Genomic DNA, 18,776 nt, shown 5'->3' on the forward strand with positions numbered 1-18,776 from the left:
TATTTTCTCCCTACAAAAAAAGTACTTAAAGCAGCCACTGCAAGTCAACAAAAGATGTACAGCGCGCGCATCTGAAATACAGGGATCACCACTGACCCCGCTGTCACTGTGCAATATAACTGCCAGACTGTGCCTCACTGAATGAGCAGAGCTGCAGGAAGCAGGAAGCTCCTCCCTCAGCTGCAGAAGCCGAGCTCTCGCGCCGCGAGGTGACCCAGAGAGAACAGTTCCAGGCGGTTTGAGTCTCGCGCACGCGCAGTTCTCCAGTGAGAGGAGAAAGCCGCCAACGCCATCTTGTAACCGCTCAGTCCTGAGCGTGCTGAGCGGGGAGGCCAGAGACGTAGCAGACGGGCGATTCAGCTTCGCGTTCTTGTGGTAAATATGCGTCGCGTGAGCCATTCATTTGCCTGATGCAATCCAAGAGTAGAGTCAGTATCCTTGTTGAGGAGAGTTGTTCTTCTAGGGACAGCTTCTAGGATTTGTAATCCCCATATGTAACTAACTTATTGAGGCTCCTGTTAAGGCTTTGTGAAGAATTGCGAGGGTTTAGGGCAAGGCCGGCGTTGGGCTTTGCTGGGCACTAGGTGGCATACTGCAAATGGGGCCCCCTGTTAAAAAAAATAAAGAGGGATTTACCTAGATGAGCAGCTGTCCTCCAGTGGCGTCGCGACAGCATGACATCACGTTGCCATGACAACACCACGTCATAGGGTGACGTTGCGTGGGAACGTGACACTAAGGCTGCGGTCCCAGTCACTACTACAGCGCACACCTCTGCGTGCGCTGTGCGTGTAAACACCGCCCCTCAATGGGGAAGGGCCCACAGCCGCGCTGTACTGCAAGGTTTTTTAAACTCAATTAAATTGCGAAAGAGGCGTGGCCACGCCCCCACCGGCGGTTCACCCAATGAGGGCGAACCAGCCGCGTGACGTGATGGCCACACCCCTGCAAATCCCCGACCACGCCCCCTCCCGTCGCAAGCTCTCCTGGAGATCGCGGTTAGCGCTGTGCACGCGTCGCCCCTCCCCCCCCCCCCCCCCCCCGCCGGGCGCGCATGTCGCAGTCATGACTGGGACCGGAGCCTACAGGAGGCGGCCCGCTGCAGTGAATCTAAGGCTGCGGTCCCAGTGATCACTGTGACACGCGGGGGGGGGTGGGGGGCGTCACGTGCACAGAGCTACCCGCGATCTGCGGTCTTTAGGGAGAGAGGGAGATTGCGACGGGAGGGGGTGTGGTCGGGGTTTTGCGGGGCGTGGTCATGATCTCACGCGGCTGGTTCGCCCACATTGTGTTAACTGCCGTCAGGGCGTGGCCACGCCTCCGTCGCCAGTTCTGAACTCAATTCCATTGAGTTAAAAAAAGACGTGAGTACAGCGCGGCTGCACCTTCAGCGGGAAGGTGAGTACTTGGCCCAGCCCCATTGAGGGGTAGTGCTTACACGCACAGCGCACGCCGAGGTGTGCGCTGTAGCTGTGACTGGGACCGCAGCCTAAGAAAGCACGCACACATGCCACCCAGACAACACCACACCTAAGGCTGGGGCTATGGTACCGCAGACGGTGCGGACGCGTCCGCACGCTGAGCGACCAGACTGCCTTAAGGTAGTGTTTGTGTCCATGCGGCGTGTGCGCAGAAGCCAGAGGGGGCGTGCGTTGCACAAGAAATTAGTTCAAACTGATTTCTTGGTGCGACAGGTCGGTCACGTGAGCGCGAACCAGCTCTGTGACGTCACTGGCACGCCTCCGCATGGGCGAAGTCACCATGGCCCCAGCCTAAGGTCCGGGCCATAGAGGGGTGAGGAGAGCGGATGCGCGCTAACGCTGCGGCTCGCCTGCTTAAGTCCGCGCGATTCCACGGACTTGAGCCAGCGTGCACGAAGGGAGCCGGGGGGAGGTGGTTGGAGGCGGGGCCGTGACGTCGCTGGGCCAATCGCCCGCGACGCACTGATGTCAATGTCACGACGCCTACGTCACGGCGCCGTGACGTTGACGCTGCTTAAGGCTGATTGGATGTTTTCAGCCGACAGCGCACTGAAAAACAGCTTGGCGCTCGGCTGAAAACTCCAAAGCATCCGCACGCCTGCGGACGCTCGCGTGAGCCCCCTCTCAAGGCATCCTCATTGAGGATGCAGGGGCTCAGCGCGGAGCGTCCGCACGCCTCAGCGCTGCTTGTCCTTCTATGGACTTGGCCTAAGGCTGCGGCCACGCTGCCACTGAGGAAGCTTGCCTCTTTCACTTCAATAAAACTCTGGAAATTTGATTTCCAAGCACTGAGCAGTGTCACATGACCCTTCAATAACCAATGGGGAGAGAGACGCAGACACAGAATGGGGAGTGAGAGACAGTATCAGATGAGGGGGGGAAGGAGAGGATGGAGGGGGGGAAGGAGAGGATGGATGGAGGGGGGAAGGAGAGAATGGATGGAGGGGGGGAAGGAGAGAATGGATGGAGGGGGGGAAGGAGAGAATGGATGGAGGGGGGGAAGGAGAGAATGGATGGAGGGGGGGAAGGAGAGAATGGATGGAGGGGGGGAAGGAGAGAATGGATGGAGGGGGGGAAGGAGAGAATGGATGGAGGGGGGGAAGGAGAGAATGGATGGAGGGGGGGAAGGAGAGAATGGATGGAGGGGGGGAAGGAGAGAATGGATGGAGGGGGGGAAGGAGAGAATGGATGGAGGGGGGGAAGGAGAGAATGGATGGAGGGGGGGAAGGAGAGAATGGATGGAGGGGGGGAAGGAGAGAATGGATGGAGGGGGGGAAGGAGAGAATGGATGGAGGGGGGGAAGGAGAGAATGGATGGAGGGGGGAAGGAGAGAATGGATGGAGGGGGGAAGGAGAGAATGGATGGAGGGGGGGAAGGAGAGAATGGATGGAGGGGGGGAAGGAGAGAATGGATGGAGGGGGGGAAGGAGAGAATGGATGGAGGGGGGGAAGGAGAGAATGGATGGAGAGGGGGAAGGAGAGAATGGATGGAGGGGGGGGAAGGAGAGAATGGATGGAGGGGGGGAAGGAGAGAATGGATGGAGGGGGGGAAGGAGAGAATGGATGGAGGGGGGGGAAGGAGAGAATGGATGGAGGGGGGGGAAGGAGAGAATGGATGGAGGGGGGGAAGGAGAGAATGGATGGAGGGGGGGAAGGAGAGAATGGATGGAGGGGGGGAAGGAGAGAATGGATGGAGGGGGGGAAGGAGTGGATGGATGGGGGGGGGAGGAGAGAATGGATGGATGGGGGGGGAGGAGAGAATGGATGGATGGGGGGGGAGGAGAGAATGGATGGATGGGGGGGGAGGAGAGAATGGATGGATGGGGGGGAGGAGAGAATGGATGGAGGGGGGGAGGAGAGAATGGATGGAGGGGGGGAGGAGAGAATGGATGGAGGGGGGGAGGAGAGAATGGATGGAGGGGGGGAGGAGAGAATGGATGGAGGGGGGGAGGAGAGAATGGATGGAGGGGGGGAGGAGAGAATGGATGGAGGGGGGGGAGGAGAGAATGGATGGATGGGGGGGGGGAGGAGAGAATGGATGGATGGGGGGGGGAGGAGAGAATGGATGGATGGGGGGGGAGGAGAGAATGGATGGATGGGGGGGGAGGCGAGAATGGATGGATGGGGGGGGAGGAGAGAATGGATGGATGGGGGGGGAGGAGAGAATGGATGGATGGGGGGGGGAGGAGAGAATGGATGGATGGGGGGGGGAGGAGAGAATGGATGGAGGGGGGGGGGAGGAGAGAATGGATGGAGGGGGGGGAGAGAATGGATGGAGGGGGGGGAGAGAATGGATGGAGGGGGGGGAGAGAATGGATGGAGGGGGGGGCAGGAGAGAATGGATGGAGGGGGGAGGAGGAGAGAATGGATGGAGGGGGGGGAGGAGAGAATGGATGGAGGGGGGGGAGGAGAGAATGGATGGAGGGGGGGGAGGAGGAGAGAATGGATGGAGGGGGGGAGGAGGAGAGAATGGATGTAGGGACAGGTTTGATCCAGCCAATGATACGCTACGCCCCCCACTCCTGCTCTCGAATTTGTGAAGAACAGCCGAGCGCTCGTGCTTGGAGAGGTGGCGATGCACCTCCATCATGCATGAGCGCGCTCAGCGTCGCCGTAGCCTAAGGCGGAGACTGGCGGCGCGTGCAGCCGATTCCCCGGTCTGCAGGGAGCTGCAGACCAAAAGACCGGGGGGCGTGGCGAGGGAGTGACGGGGGCACGGCCATGACGTCACCCGGCAGGTTCACCCTCATTGGCTGAACCGCCAGGGGGCGTGGCTTAGCGCTCCGTAGCGAGTCCTACTCTCAATTCTATTGAGAGCAGAAGCAACTCTGCGGCCCCCCCTCGCAGCGGGCCCGGCGCCATTGAGGGGAGGGCTCTCGTCACTGCAGCGTTCGCCACAGCGGGTGCTGCAGTAGCCAGCAGGGACCAGCCCTAAGGGTGAAGGTCCCAGTCATCGCTGTGGCACGTGCGCCCGGCCGGGGGGGGGGGGGCGACGCGTGCACAGCGCTAACTGCGGTCTGAGGGGAGAGAGATTGCGACGTGAGGGGGGTTTGCGGGGGCGTGGCCATGACCTCACGCGGCGGGTTCGCCCTCATTGGGTGAACCGGCGGGGGCGTGGCCACGCCTCCGTCGCAAGTTCTACACTCAATATCATGGCGTTTTTTTAAAAACTGCCAGTGCGGTGCGGCTGCACCTTCAGCGGGAAGGTTAATACTGGGCCCAGTCCCATTGAGGGGGGCGCTGTGGCAGTCACTGGGACCGCAGCCTAACTCTCTACCGGCCCTACGCTCCCTCCTCTTCCGCCTTCTGTCGGCGCCGGGATTCAACTTCCGACTGGTGGGCAGAGCAAAGGGAGCCCAAGGCAGCCACCTTGCCATATGGACGGTCCTTGTTTATATCTGCAAGAATCAGTGAGGTTTGAGCTCCTCTCCTCCTAGCCTCTCTCTGTGTCTGGGAGAGGAGTAAAGAGGATTACGTAGCCCACCTCTATTATTCCTAATGGCTGGGACCTGCTTCGGCCGGCGGCGCGGGCGGCTGCACGGGCTTTCCCCACCAGCAGGGGAATCCTCCCGAGCCGGTCCCGGTCCCCCCTGGCTGCACAGCTCACTACACGCTGTGACGCGTCAGCCGCTACGGGATACAAGAGAATTGTGATCCCTAGCGTTGACGCGTCACGTGGTGTGGCTGTGAGCCAATGAGGAGGGGAGGCTTCGGGAGGAGGAGAGGCTTCGGGGAGCGGGGAGGAGTGTGGAGGGAAAGCAGCGTGAGTGCCTGTGTGTGTGTGTGTGTGTGTGTGCCTGCCTGCGTGTGTGTGTGTGTGTGTGTGTGTGTGTTGCTTCCATCAGCAGCTCCAGCCCGAGGGGGGGGGGGAAGTGTAGCGGGTCCCTCCGCTCAAGCCACGCCCCCACTCCCGCCCACCTCCCGCTCCCTACAGACCGCATATCGCGGTCTGTGTATGTCAGCGCCCCGCCTGTCTGCAGTGCGAGAGTGCTGACGGAGGGAGCGGGGCCTTAGGCTAACAGAGGTGTGTTTTGGACCAAAGAGTGGAATTTTCATATTTCTACACCAGTGACCTCTGAGGTAAATCCTTTCTTATGCTAATGCATAGGGATTTATGTTTCGTCCTGTTATCTTACGAAACTGTGCTGCATTTACTGTAATTGTATGTTCTCGTAATTATCTTTTACTGTAATCTGAAGCCCTGTATTTTTATATATACTTTATTAAAGAATTGTTTAATGTATGTGTATTAGTGTGATGAAACCTATCCCAAGCTTCATTTTGCAAAGCCAGTATAACCAATCTCACGCTGATGAGACCCATTAAGGTCGAAACAGCTGTTTATGGGTAGGTTTACTAGTTATGCATCTTAACCCCGGCTGTGCTCAAAAGCTGTGTAATGCAGCAAGTATAAGTTAATAGGGGACCGTGTCATATGGTTTTGACGCAAGAGGTGGCACACTGTTCATTTGCATGTCATTTCCCAGAATCCCTTGCTGCAGTGGAAGCACTATATGCTGGGTGATAATGGTGAAAGGCAGGGTTGCAGACCTGTCTAAGAAATGCAAATGAGCACACAGTAATATTTCCATTTGATATATATAAAAACAATTCTTTAATAAGTGATGTTTTGGGGCTCTGAATGCACGCTCTGGATAGAGTATTTACATTTTCGGACACATTTAGCTACAACAGATGTGTGTTCAGTGCATACAGCTAAACCCCGTTATAACGCGGGTCTCGGGGTCCACCCCGAGACCACCGCGTTACTAACGGGGTCGCGAGAAAAAAAAATGGCCGCCGCGCTTTAGCGCATATTCATCCCGCGGGACAGGAGATGGGAGCGGGCATGTCCCTCCGCTCCCCGCTTCCCCCTGTCACCGCGGGACAGGCCGCGGGGCAGGAGATGGGAGCGGGGATGTCTCTCCTGTCCCCGCTTCCCCCTGTCACCTCGGAACAGGCCGCGGGGCAGGAGATGGGAGCGGGGATGTCCCTCCTGTCCCCGCTTCCCCCTGTCACCTCGGGACAGGCCGCGGGGCAGGAGATGGGAGCGGGGATGTCCCTCCTGTCCCCGCTTCACCCTGTCACCGCGGGACAGGCCGCGGGGCAGGAGATGGGAGCGGGGATGTCCCTCCTGTCCCCGCTTCCCCCTGTCACCTCGGGACAGGCCGCGGGGCAGGAGATGGGAGCGGGGATGTCCCTCCTGTCCCCGCTTCACCCTGTCACCGCGGGACAGGCCGCGGGGCAGGAGATGGGAGTGGGGATGTCCCTCAGGTCGCCGCTTACCTCAGAACCATGCTGCCTGCATGGAGGTTGTAGCGGGGGGTTTCTTCTCCCCACCGCTGTCCCCGGTGCTCCCGCTGCCTGCGCGGGAGGAGGGGGGGGAGCGGGTGGTGGTGCTGGTCGCGGCCCGTCTGTGTAGAGTGAGAGAGTGTGTGTGTATGTATATATGGGAGAGAAAGTGTGTGTGTGTATATGGGTGTGTGAGTGTGGGTAAGTGTCTGTGAGTGTGTGTAAGTGTCTGAGTGTGTGTGTAAGTGTGTGTAAGTGTGTGTGAGTGTGTGTGAGTGTCTGTGAGTGTGTAAGTGTGTGTGAGTGTGTGTGAGTGTGTGTGAGTGTGTGTGAGTGTGTGTGAGTGTGTGAGTGTGTGTGAGTGTGTGTGAGTGTGTGTGAGTGTGTGTGAGTGTCTGTGAGTGTCTGTGAGTGTCTGTGAGTGTCTGTGAGTGTCTGTGAGTGTCTAAGTGTGTGTAAGTGTGTGTGAGTGTGTGTGAGTGTCTGTGAGTGTGTAAGTGTGTGTGAGTGTGTGTGAGTGTGTGTGAGTGTGTGTGAGTGTGTGTGAGTGTCTGTGAGTGTCTGTGAGTGTCTAAGTGTGTGTAAGTGTGTGTGAGTGTGTGTGAGTGTCTGTGAGTGTGTAAGTGTGTGTGTGAGTGTGTGTGAGTGTGTGTGAGTGTGTGTGAGTGTGTGTGAGTGTCTGTGAGTGTCTAAGTGTGTGTAAGTGTGTGTGAGTGTGTGTGAGTGTCTGTGAGTGTGTAAGTGTGTGTGAGTGTGTGTGAGTGTGTGTGAGTGTCTGTGAGTGTCTAAGTGTGTGTAAGTGTGTGTAAGTGTGTGTGAGTGTGTGTGAGTGTCTAAGTGTGTGTAAGTGTGTGTGTGTGTGTGTGAGTGTGTGTGAGTGTCTGTAAGTGTGCGTGAGTGTGCGTAAGTGTGTGTGAGTGTGCGTGAGTGTGGTCAGTGTGTGTGCAGTGTGTCAGTGTGAGCAATGAGCAGTGTGTGTGCAGTGTGCAGTGTGTGTGCAGTGTGGCAGTGAGCAATGAGCAGTGTGTGTGCAGTGAGTGTGTGCAGTGTGTCAGTGTGAGCAATGAGCAGTGTGTGTGCAGTGTGCAGTGTGTGTGCAGTGTGGCAGTGTGAGCAATGAGCAGTGTGTGTGCAGTGAGTGTGTGCAGTGTGCAAAAAAAAAAATGTAAAAAAAAATTTTTCAAAAAAAATTTTTTTTTTTTTTTTTTTTTTAAAAAACGGGAGCCACGGGAAAACCGCGTTATAACCGAATCGCGGTATAACGAGGCGCGTTATAACGGGGTTTAGCTGTACTTTTTTTCTATAATTAACGACCCTGAGACCCTGGCAGATATATTAATTTAAATATTTTTCATAGTACTTGGGTGGTGTAAGCATATAGATATGATTGCAGTTGAGTAAGGGGATAATATCAATTAATTGAAAGTACCTTTTGCAGGAGAAAGGTGAGTTGGTTAGAGTAGCCGTGTGTATTAACCCTGGTTGCATATCTAGGTCAAGTGCTCACTTGTGTGCTGTTCGTGACAGGTGGTATATGGGGATGGATTGAGGGGAGATATTGTTCATTTGAGGGACCTTTTGTGAAGGTGAAAAGTGGGACAGCTTGCAAGCTCTTTATTAACCCTTGTCCTGTATGCAGGTCATGTGCTCACAGGCGTGACGAATTGAACACACGACACACCTGTGAGCACGTGACCTGCATACAGGGCAAGGGATAATACACAGCTCGCAAGCTAGCCAACTCGCCTTTCTCCTGCGCAAGGTACTTCAATGAGTTAATATTAACCCCTTACTCAATTGCAATCATATCTATATGCTTCCACCGCCCAAGAACTATGCACGATATGTCAATTAATATCTGCCATGGTCTCAGGTCCCTGTTTGTTATAGAAAAAACTATGCACTGAACACACATCGGTTGTAGCAAAATGTGTCCGAAAATGTAAATACATACATACCCCGCATTAACGTACGCAATGGGACCGGAGCATGTATGTAAAGCGAAAATGTACTTACAAAGTGAAGCACTCCCTTTTCCCCACTTTTCGATGCATGTACTGTACTGCAATCGTCACATATGTGCATAACTGATGTAAATAACGCATTTGTAACAGGTTCTATAGTCTCCCCGCTTGCGCACGGCTTTGGTACAGGTAGGGAGCCGGTATTGCTGTTCAGGACGTGCTGACAGGCGCATGCGTGAGCTGGCGTTTGCCTATTGGGCGATATGTACTTACTCGCGAGTGTACTTAAAGTGAGTGTACTTAAAGTGGGGTATGCCTGTACTCTCTCCAGAGTGTGCAACGGTTAATGCAGAGCCCAAAAGCATTACTTATTAAAGAATTGTTTAATATATAAAAATACAAGTCTTCAGATTACAGTTAAAGATAATTACAAGAACATAAAATTACAGTAAATGCAGACCAGTTTCTTAAAATTACAGGATAAAACATTAACAGAAATCCTTATACATTACGTTACCGTATATCAGGGTTTTTCCCTCAGAGATATCACTGGCATGGAAATATGAAAATCACATGTTTGGTACAAAATAACACCTGTTGAATTCTGATTTCATAACTCTAGGGGAAGACCTATATACCATTAGTTTCCTATTGAAACAACATAAGCCCACCCGTATGCAAAGAGGCCCTCTTGTTTTGATCACGGCCCTGGTTCTGCTGGAGAGCACCAGTGAGGCATATTGCGGTCACATAGTGAGGAATGATGCTGATGTGTCTAAATTCTGCTCTACGTTCAAAGTAGCCTGATTGTGAAAGAATTATTGACAGGAGGGCTATGGAGAAGACAAAGGGTCTGGGGTTACTGGTCTTTCATCTTGTCTCCCCTATTGTATGTGTGTATGTCTGATAAGTGTTTATTGGTCATTCTGTGTATAGAATGGAATGTGTGATTGGGCAAGATTTGTTCTGCGATTATCCCAGGTAAATCATGTACTCCCTAGGAATTTGGGAGAAACCGGTATTATGGGATGGTTGTAATGTGGAGCTTGTGGATTGGGTGAAGGGATAACGTATGCATATAAGATGAGGGTTATATGTAATGTATAAATACTGAGACTGGGATGACCCCACCTCAGATCACACTGAAACAGGTGTCATCTCCTTGTGCACTCGTAAATAAAGATTCCTTGATACTCACTGAACCTGCCTGCAGTTCTTGGTACCAGGGGTACCCCAGAAAGGGCTGCAATTACATGATCAACTGATCCTGCATTAATTGGGTAATCTACACACAAAACCCTACTTTTTGCCCTCTTGAAGACCTCCCGACGATGCACCGGATTAAAAAGTTACACGTGTGCTTGGACACTACGTATGTTGCAGTGAACTTGTGTCTTTGTGTATGCACACAGCATTAGTGCAGTAGTCTATTTTTACTCTTAAAATGTGTGTTTCACTTGACATTTGGCAGTTGCATCGCTTTTGTTAATTTTGTGTGTGGAAGTGCTTCTCTGATTGTATATTCTCCCTTATTTCTGACTGGCCTAAGATCTGTTCAATTTCTCTTTTCTAAAGCATTTTCATAGAATAATTTACTGAAACAATTTCTGGGACTTTTGAAATAATCCTGATTGAGTGGAAGATGTATTCATCTTGTGTGCTTGTTTTTTGGGGGGAAATACAGAATCGCAAATAGAAAGAATTTACTGTAAACAGTGTTATTGATAAATCGACAATTGCAAGACAAAACATGGAACCACAGTTGTTTTCTTCGAAGATATAGAGCTGTTAAACATAGAAATGTGTTGAAGCCTATACATTTGTTTGAACCACAAACGAATGACATTCATACGAAAGTCAAATCTTTAGTCAAAATCTATGTTCTTATGCACAAGATCAATTTGTAGTTGTTAGTAAAAAAAAAAATAGCTTGCCTTGCACTGTAGTGTACATTTAGTCATCACTTTCTGTTTTCTCATCTGCTTTATGTTGATCAACTTGTAAAGTTTTCTGGATTCAGGGTTTCTTTCAGTGAGCATATCCTGTTATTACTGGCTTTCAGTCCTCCCCAGTAATGTATTGCAGTAGCAGTATTTTCCGCATGGTTTGGTGCTTTGACATCTCAACTAGTGATGTGCCGGGTACCCGGAAATTACACGTTACCCGGCACTATGTACAGTTCCCGGAAATTACCCGAACCTGGTGCCAGGTAATTTCTGTTCTGCTATGCTCCCTCCATCCTCCTCTTGGAGAACGGCAATAGCAGAGCAGCAGAAGACATAACTGCGGCGGGGGATGAGGAAGACCACGGTGACATCCTGGTGGCGGTGGGAGCAGCGGCAGACATCCTTCAGGCAGTGAGAGCAACAGAAGACGTCCTTCACAGCCGATGCCAGTGGGGGCAGAGGAACATGTGACTGAAGCAGGAGTGTTACTATTGGACACGCGCCTCCCCGGTTGTCCAATAGTAATGCTCCCCTGCTCGCCCCGCCTGTGGAGGACGTCTTCTGCTGCTCCCACCGGCTGAAGAATGGTGCCGCTGCCTGAAGGATGTCTGCCACTGCTCCCACTGCCACCAGATGTCGCCGTGGCCTCCTCACCAAGCCGCGCTGGCTGCAGGTAATTCAATACCCGGCATTTTTTTGTACCCGGTACAACATTAATCTCAACTGCTGTGGGTCTCTTGAGCATTAGCAAAAGTTCAGCATACAATTCAATTGATGGGCTTTAATATTTATTTTAATTTCTTTTCACAGTTAAATTGTTACAGGATTATCAGGTCTCCAAGAAATACACAGGTAAGCTGCATAAAACAAACACCTTTTAATGGTATCTTAGACAGTACAGGTTTATCATGAAAAGATAAGTTTCAAGAAGATCAATGTGCATACATGGTTGAATTATGCTGCATCTTCATTAAATAAGAGTATTGTATTAGGCTTTGTTTTCATTAGGCAAACAGTGGTGGTATATTGGTAATTCAACTTTTCTATTCATTAACAGAAATTAAACTTCAGTTACATTTTCAAATGAGGGTCTAATTGCAGCATGGAATATTCAGCCAAACATCTTTGAATGACCTGCATTTTTTACTCCGATAGTCTTTTCAAGGAGAAAATTGTTTTTTCAGTCATATCTTGCAGCATTTCACATCGCACATTGACTTAGTTCTAGACAGTGCACTATATAATCACACTTAATTTGAATTTTGTATTTTAAACTTTCTAGAACATTGGACCAGAAGATTATACAGTATGTTAAATAATTTATTTTTAGTCGGTGGGGTTTTCAAAGGAGGTATAATAAAAATCTGTTGTGTACTTTTTTGTCTGCAGGTGACTCATTCTGTTAGCGCTAAGAATGGCAGTAGTCATCCGCTTACAGGGGCTTCCTTTTGTTGCTGACTCAGTTGATATTCGGCATTTCTTCTCTGGATTGAATATTCCTGATGGAGGTGTTCATATTATTGGTGGAAAACTGGGTGAGGCCTTTATTATATTTGCAACCGATGAAGATGCGCGGCGTGCCATGAGCCGTACAGGAGGACTTATTAAGAAATCTCACATTCAACTTTTTCTCAGCAGCAAGACAGAAATGCAGAATACTTTTGAAATTAACCCGAAAGGAGACAGAGATTCTACATCTAAATCAAAACACACTGGATCAAAACCAACTGAGGATATTTCCAAGATGTTGTCAGTCATTAGGAAAGGGATAGGTCAAAATAAGTCTGGTGATGAAGGTAATCCAAATCCTAGATTTAACAGTAGTAGTGGAGCGAGACATGCTGATACCTATACAACTAAATCAAATTATAATCCTGGAAAGAAAGACACCAGGTCGTTCAATGAGGACGAGAGTGTGTATTTATTTGTATTTGGGCTGCCATTCGGTGCAACAGTGGATGACATCAGAGACTTTTTTAATGGCCTGTTTGTGGTTGATGTTATGTTTCTACAACGCCCAAATGGTAACAGGAATGGAAAGTGTCTTGTTAAATTTGCTACTTCTAAGGATGCTAATGCAGGACTGGAACGTCATAAAGAGTACATGGGTCATAGATTTATATGTGTAAGGAAATCTGATGAAGAAGAGTGGATCAGTTATTGTGGCCACGTTGAGTTAACACACGAGCCTACTAGAAAAAGAGAGCACTCGCCTAATCTGGGTAACCATAATGGTCGTTCAAAAAATCGCTCTCGATCTAAATCTCCAAAGAAACAAAGAGTGAGGTCCCGACCTCCTCATAATCAACAGTTTTACGTACACCTACAAAATTTATCCTATGGTGTAGAAAAACAGGATATTAAAATATTTTTTGATGATCCCGAGATGGGTGACTCGCAGATTAAATTTCTACTTGACAAGCATAACAACAGAACAAGAGAAGGCTTTGTTATGTTCAAGAATGAGAGAAAATATCAGAGGTGTCTTGACTTACACAAAAGCAACTTAACTGGTCGTCCAGTTTTCTTATTTCCAATTCCTAGAAAATCAATGTTGGAGTTAATAGAATCCTATGAAAGACAAACGCCCCCCAAAATGGACCATCCAGATGAGGATTTTCCAAAAAGACCTTTTCGAGATTCGCGTTCTAGCATAAGAAGGTGCATATATGTAAGAAACTTTCCTTTTGATGTGAGTACAAATGAAGTTCAGAAGTTCTTTGTTGGATTTCCTGTGAACGAGGAAGATATTTTCTTGCTTAACGATGATAAAGGAGTAGGACTGGGAGAAGCTCTGGTAAAGTTTCCATCTGAACAACAGGCCATCACTGCTGAAGGTTTGAACCGTCACCAGTTCTTGGGAACAGAAGTCCTGTTGAGGCGTATCTCAGAGGAAGAGATGAAAGAATTTGGTATAAGTGCTTATACCGATGATCCAAGTCGTTCACCTGCTTACAGAGATGAGTATCTACATGGATCCCCTGGACATTCTTCTGGATTATCTGATGACTTTAGACATGGATCTGGGCATTTCAAAGATTCCCCGGAAAGGTTCAGAAGACCGATACATATGGATTTTGGTGAAGATGAGCCTATTGAGAGATTTGATATGGGAGACAGAAGTATAGTCGAGTATAATGATGCAGGACCTGTTCATACCCAAAGTTTTGATGGTGGGTCAAGTGGAGTAACGGCAATAGATATGAAGAATTTGCCATATACTGCCACTGTTGCAGAAGTTTTAGATTTTTTCTATGGCTATCGTGTAATTCCAGATTCTGTTCATTTTAAATATACAAAAAGGGGACGACCCACAGGTCATGCCACAGTGTGCATTGAAAATTATGAGGAGGGGTTGGCTGCAGTTGAGGAACTTAATGGTAGACCTGTTGGACCACGCAAAGTTAGTTTGACGTTAAGGATCTAAAAACAAATTTCCACAATACAACATTTAAAACAGCTGTTTACGAGTGACTATATAATTTTAAATCTTGCTACAAAGGGTAAGGAAATATCCTCTGCAAATTATATTTTGCTCCATGGTTTATATATTTCATATTTTGTAAATGTCTCTAACATTTATGAACAATGGCATCCATTAAATAGTTCTAATACTATGGACATATTTTTTTTTTTTGGAACTGGTGATTTTGAATGCATTTGTAAAGGAAGTGTTAATTATACTGTCGTGTAATTTTTTGTTTTCTGCAGGTGACTAATCCTGTTTAGAGCTAAGAATAGGAATATGAATCCGCTTACAGGGGCTTCCTGTTGATATTCGGCACTTCTCAGGATTGAGTATTCCTACAGTAGGCGAGGGGCTTGTCATTGGTGGACAACTTGGTTAGGCTGTTATTGTATTTGCAGCACATGAAGATGCCTGGCGTTCTATGAGATAACCAGGAGGTCTTCTAAAATCCCACGTTCAACTTTTTCATTCAGCAGCCAGACAAATGCAGAATGCTTTTGAACAAAGTCAAGGAACTAAAGAAGTTCCATAAAAAATTCTGAGACTTTGTATTTATATTTACATGGGATGTCCTTCATGATAACAATGATTGAGATCAAAGCATTTTCATGGACTTTGTATGGAAGATTTCATATTCTTAAACTTTCCGAGTGGTTTAGGAATGGTAATGGTGTTCTTAAATTTGCTAAAAGTACGTATGCTAATGAAGGACTGAAGCGTCACAAACATTACATGGGTTCTCGATATATAACTTCCATGTGATCTAATGAAGAACAATGGATCAAGTCTGGTGGCAATATGAATAGATGTTTTCGTAAAAGCTTGCAACGGTCACCACCACAAGCTTTATAAGTATTGAAGGATAAGTATGGAAGGTCGGAAAAAGTGGTCTTGGTCCAAATCTCCAAGAAAATAAATATTGCGATCGCGATTACCTCACAAAAAAGTGTTTTGTGCATCTAATAAACCTGCCTTACAAAGCTAACAGAAAATATATAATGGTGTATTTTGATGACCATGGGATGGAAGACTCAAATTTCGTTCCTAATTGACAAGCATGGGAAAAGGAAAAGAGAAGGCTTTGTAATGTTCAGAAATGAAAAGCAATATCAAAAGGCTTTTGAATTGCACCAAACGTTCTTCATTGGTCGCACCATATCTGTATTTCCTTTTTCTAACAAGTCGACGTTGGAATTAATTGAATCTAATGAAAGAAAAGTGGAAACCACAAAGTGCATTCCTTACAAAAGGATTTGCCAAAAAAACCTCTTAATTTTCATACTCTGGCAAAGAAAGTGCATATATTTTAGAAACTGCTTTCCATATTACTAAACGTGACATTCAGAAATTCTTTGCTGAATTTTCGATGAAAGAAGACGATATTTTCTTGTTACACGATGATAAAGGAATTGGTCTTGGAGAAACCCCGGTAAAATTTCCATCTGAAAGAGTCTGTCTGTGCAGAGAAAATTAACCGCAGGAGTGGCTAAAAATGTTAAATACTTGGGAGCCAGCATTTTGTTAGGCGCATGGGTGACATTCTGGCTATACCTCTCCCCCAACCTTCTGTAACTCCTTGTTACTGCATTTGTGAGACACTGTGCCCCCCCCCCCCCCTCACACACACACACACACTGACCGCCACTATACACACAGACTGATTCTCTTCCCCCCCGACCCCTCCCTACACACTCAGGCAATATTTAGCTTGAGGGGCAAACCCATGCCTACTGTATGCTAAATGTTATATATCTGTGTAATATATATATATATATATATATATATATATATATATATATATATATATATTTATATTAGTGGTCGACAAATCACCAAAAAATCTACTCGCCGAACAAAAAAATCTACTCGCCACCTAGTACCAAACGTGTGCGGCTTGGGCTAATAGGAGCTCGCCACGATGTTAAATCCACTCGCCTGGGGCGTGCAAATGTATAAGTTTGTCGAACACTGTATATATATATATATATCTCATCTCCAAATATCAACACAGCACGAGATAATCACATAAAAGGGGTTTATTGGGTCCAAAATGCACACACAAGCCCAACGTTTCGAAACATCACCACACTTGTCCCTGCTGAGGTTTTTTTTTTTGTGATCTCTCTTTTCTTTCTTTCGGCATGGAAGCTTAATTGTACAGGGCAAAATTGGGTTATTTGCTACTAAGCTATACTTTATGTCTGTTTACTACCCTTGTCCGTCTCCCCTGATTCTGTTTTTCTCTCATGCCTTATATCTCATACATTCCATTGTCCTCTATATCTCTCACTACTGTTACTGTCTCACTCACCTGTACCATAAGTTTCTGTCCAGTATCAGAGTCTCCCCTGGTCTCTCTTCATGTTCTTTATCTTGGACATGTCACGGTCTGTCCCTCGTGTGTACTATATCCCTTTTCCCCTGTCACACTATCTCATTATGTGGCAAAATACATATGTGTGTTCCCAAGAGGCCACAAAAAGATTCCCACATGTTGCACTCATTCACTGTATGGTATATAGGAGGTGAAGACTCAATGGTCTCAAGATACATTGTATTTGACACACACATGTATTTTGGCTGATCTCCTTTCCCTATGCACCTCAGTCCTCTTACTATTTTTACACCTAATTCAGGTATTTAGGTTGAGCGGTAGGATACCTTGTTTATGTATATATCATTATGTGCCCTGTATTTTACTTTCACTTTTTCCTCCTCCTGTCCCTGTCTTTCACCAATCACTGTCACCACTTCTTAAATCCCTTTACTGTTCCTTATAATAATCCAGTCCGTGTGTTTGTCACTTAATGCCTAAGGCCTACAGCACATGTGCCTCTTTTCTTATCAGTGATTAAGGCTGACCTGCGCAGGCTGTGTTTCTCAGACCGCTTCTCCTCATGCTGTGGCAGTGGAGCTCCTCTCTCTCTCTGCTACAGGAGGGGAGGGATCCGAGAGAGAAGAGCTGATTCATAATTACAATTCCCCTGGATACTGCTGCTCACCAGAGAGAGCTACAATTTCTAGAATTGGAGGATTTGTTTATTTAGCAGCAACGCCGCACCGACCTCGACTATCAAATTGAAGGCAGCCGTGGGGCTGGGAGGATTAGTATTTCTTTCTCTTACCCCTACCCAGGCCGGCCCGCCCAGCTTCTGCTTCATGCTCTCTGATCTTTCTCGTCACCGGGTCGTGCTGCGGGGACTTAAGTCATATCTGTGCACAGCATAGGTGTCAGGGGGAAATTTTAGACCAGACACCCAGGATTTTTCCATCTTTGCTGAGCCATCAATGGTTCATGGGAACAGCAGGACTGCTGAGATGCATCTCTGAGAAACAAATTAAAGTTTTTGGCATTGATGCTTGTGTTGATCATCCTGTTGCCAAAGATCAAGATCATTCATCTGTTTGTGAAAAAGAGCACAAGTCAGAAGATTTACATGTGGAGGTTGGTAGAGCCTGTTATTACATGTGAAAAACACAAATGTTGCAGAATGTCAAGATGAGGGATCTAACCATATTCATAGGCTTGACTGGAAACCAAGTGGAGTAGCATTAATACTTATTAAGAACTTGCCACATAACGTTACTGTAGCTGAATTTGTAGCCTTTGTTTTTTTTTTTTGATGGCTACAAAGTGAATTCTTAATGCCAAACATACTGGAGGATTAAACACAAGTACAGCCATTGCGCGTATGCAGAACTATGAGGAAGCAGTGTCTGCAGTGAGTGAACTCAATAACAGGCCGGTTGGCCTACAAAAAGTTAGTCTGAGCTTCATTCCATAACTGGTTCTGATTTCTGTAATTTGTCAGTTATGGTTTCTCTAAAATGAATCTTGACAACATTAGAAGAAGGCAATGTTCAAAATAACGGGTTGGTATGTGATTTTTAGGTTGCATTTCCTATTTTGCATATGCGTTGTTTAATCTGTGTATTGTGCAAGAATGGTTATTTGTAAATAAATGTGTTGCAATCATTGTTTCCCTTTCTTTGTGTGTGGATAAATCTTATAGCAAATAGTTATGGTGCACTTAATATTTAACAGTGTTGCAACATTGATCTGCAAAGTGCTTTAGATTTAGAACTTATTTGGGAGCAAACAATTGAAGGAAATGTGTGGTGACCAAGGCCCTTGATTAACAACACACATAAATCCTAAACACGTTAATTGTCCTCCTTTACATGGCCGGTGCAAAGAACATTATGCACTGAAATATCTCAAACATTAAGCTGTGGTAGAACTGACTACACTACTGCATGGAATCTTCCATTGATTTGAATCAGCGTATCTGTGCCGATTCAAAACTACCGCTCAATCATATCTTTAATAAACCCATATCTGGTTTTGTAAGTACCATGTTATGGTTGTCTCCAGCATAGGTCAATCCCTCCAAATGTATGTATTTTTTTCAAACACTGACATTAAAGTGGCGTTTAATTATACAAATGTATTATCCTGTTTCTTAAAACCCTATAAAATATCTATAAGACCACATAAAGTTTTACTATTATGAGAACTTCCAGTATGGTGGCTTTTTTGAAAAGTGGTCACATCTAATTATTTTGCAAGCACATATCTTAGGAGTGCTAACACTTGCAAAAGGAAAATCATTGAAGTTATGAAA

At 47.4% G+C, this 18,776-nt stretch overlaps 1 protein-coding gene across 1 annotated transcript; it reads left to right on the plus strand.

The window, feature by feature from the left end:
* Positions 1 to 220: 220 nt before the first annotated feature.
* Positions 221 to 18,128, plus strand: LOC142481069 (RNA-binding protein 12B-B-like). The gene is made up of 3 exons (XM_075582742.1): positions 221 to 375; positions 11,493 to 11,534; positions 12,072 to 18,128. Exon 3 carries the CDS (start codon positions 12,097 to 12,099, stop codon positions 14,107 to 14,109), a length of 2,013 nt encoding a protein of 670 aa, XP_075438857.1. The 5' UTR covers positions 221 to 375; positions 11,493 to 11,534; positions 12,072 to 12,096; the 3' UTR covers positions 14,110 to 18,128.
* Positions 18,129 to 18,776: the final 648 nt, after the last annotated feature.

The sequence above is a fragment of the Ascaphus truei genome, chromosome 2 (genome assembly GCF_040206685.1).
Source record: "Ascaphus truei isolate aAscTru1 chromosome 2, aAscTru1.hap1, whole genome shotgun sequence".
NCBI classification, from domain to species: Eukaryota; Metazoa; Chordata; class Amphibia; order Anura; family Ascaphidae; genus Ascaphus; species Ascaphus truei.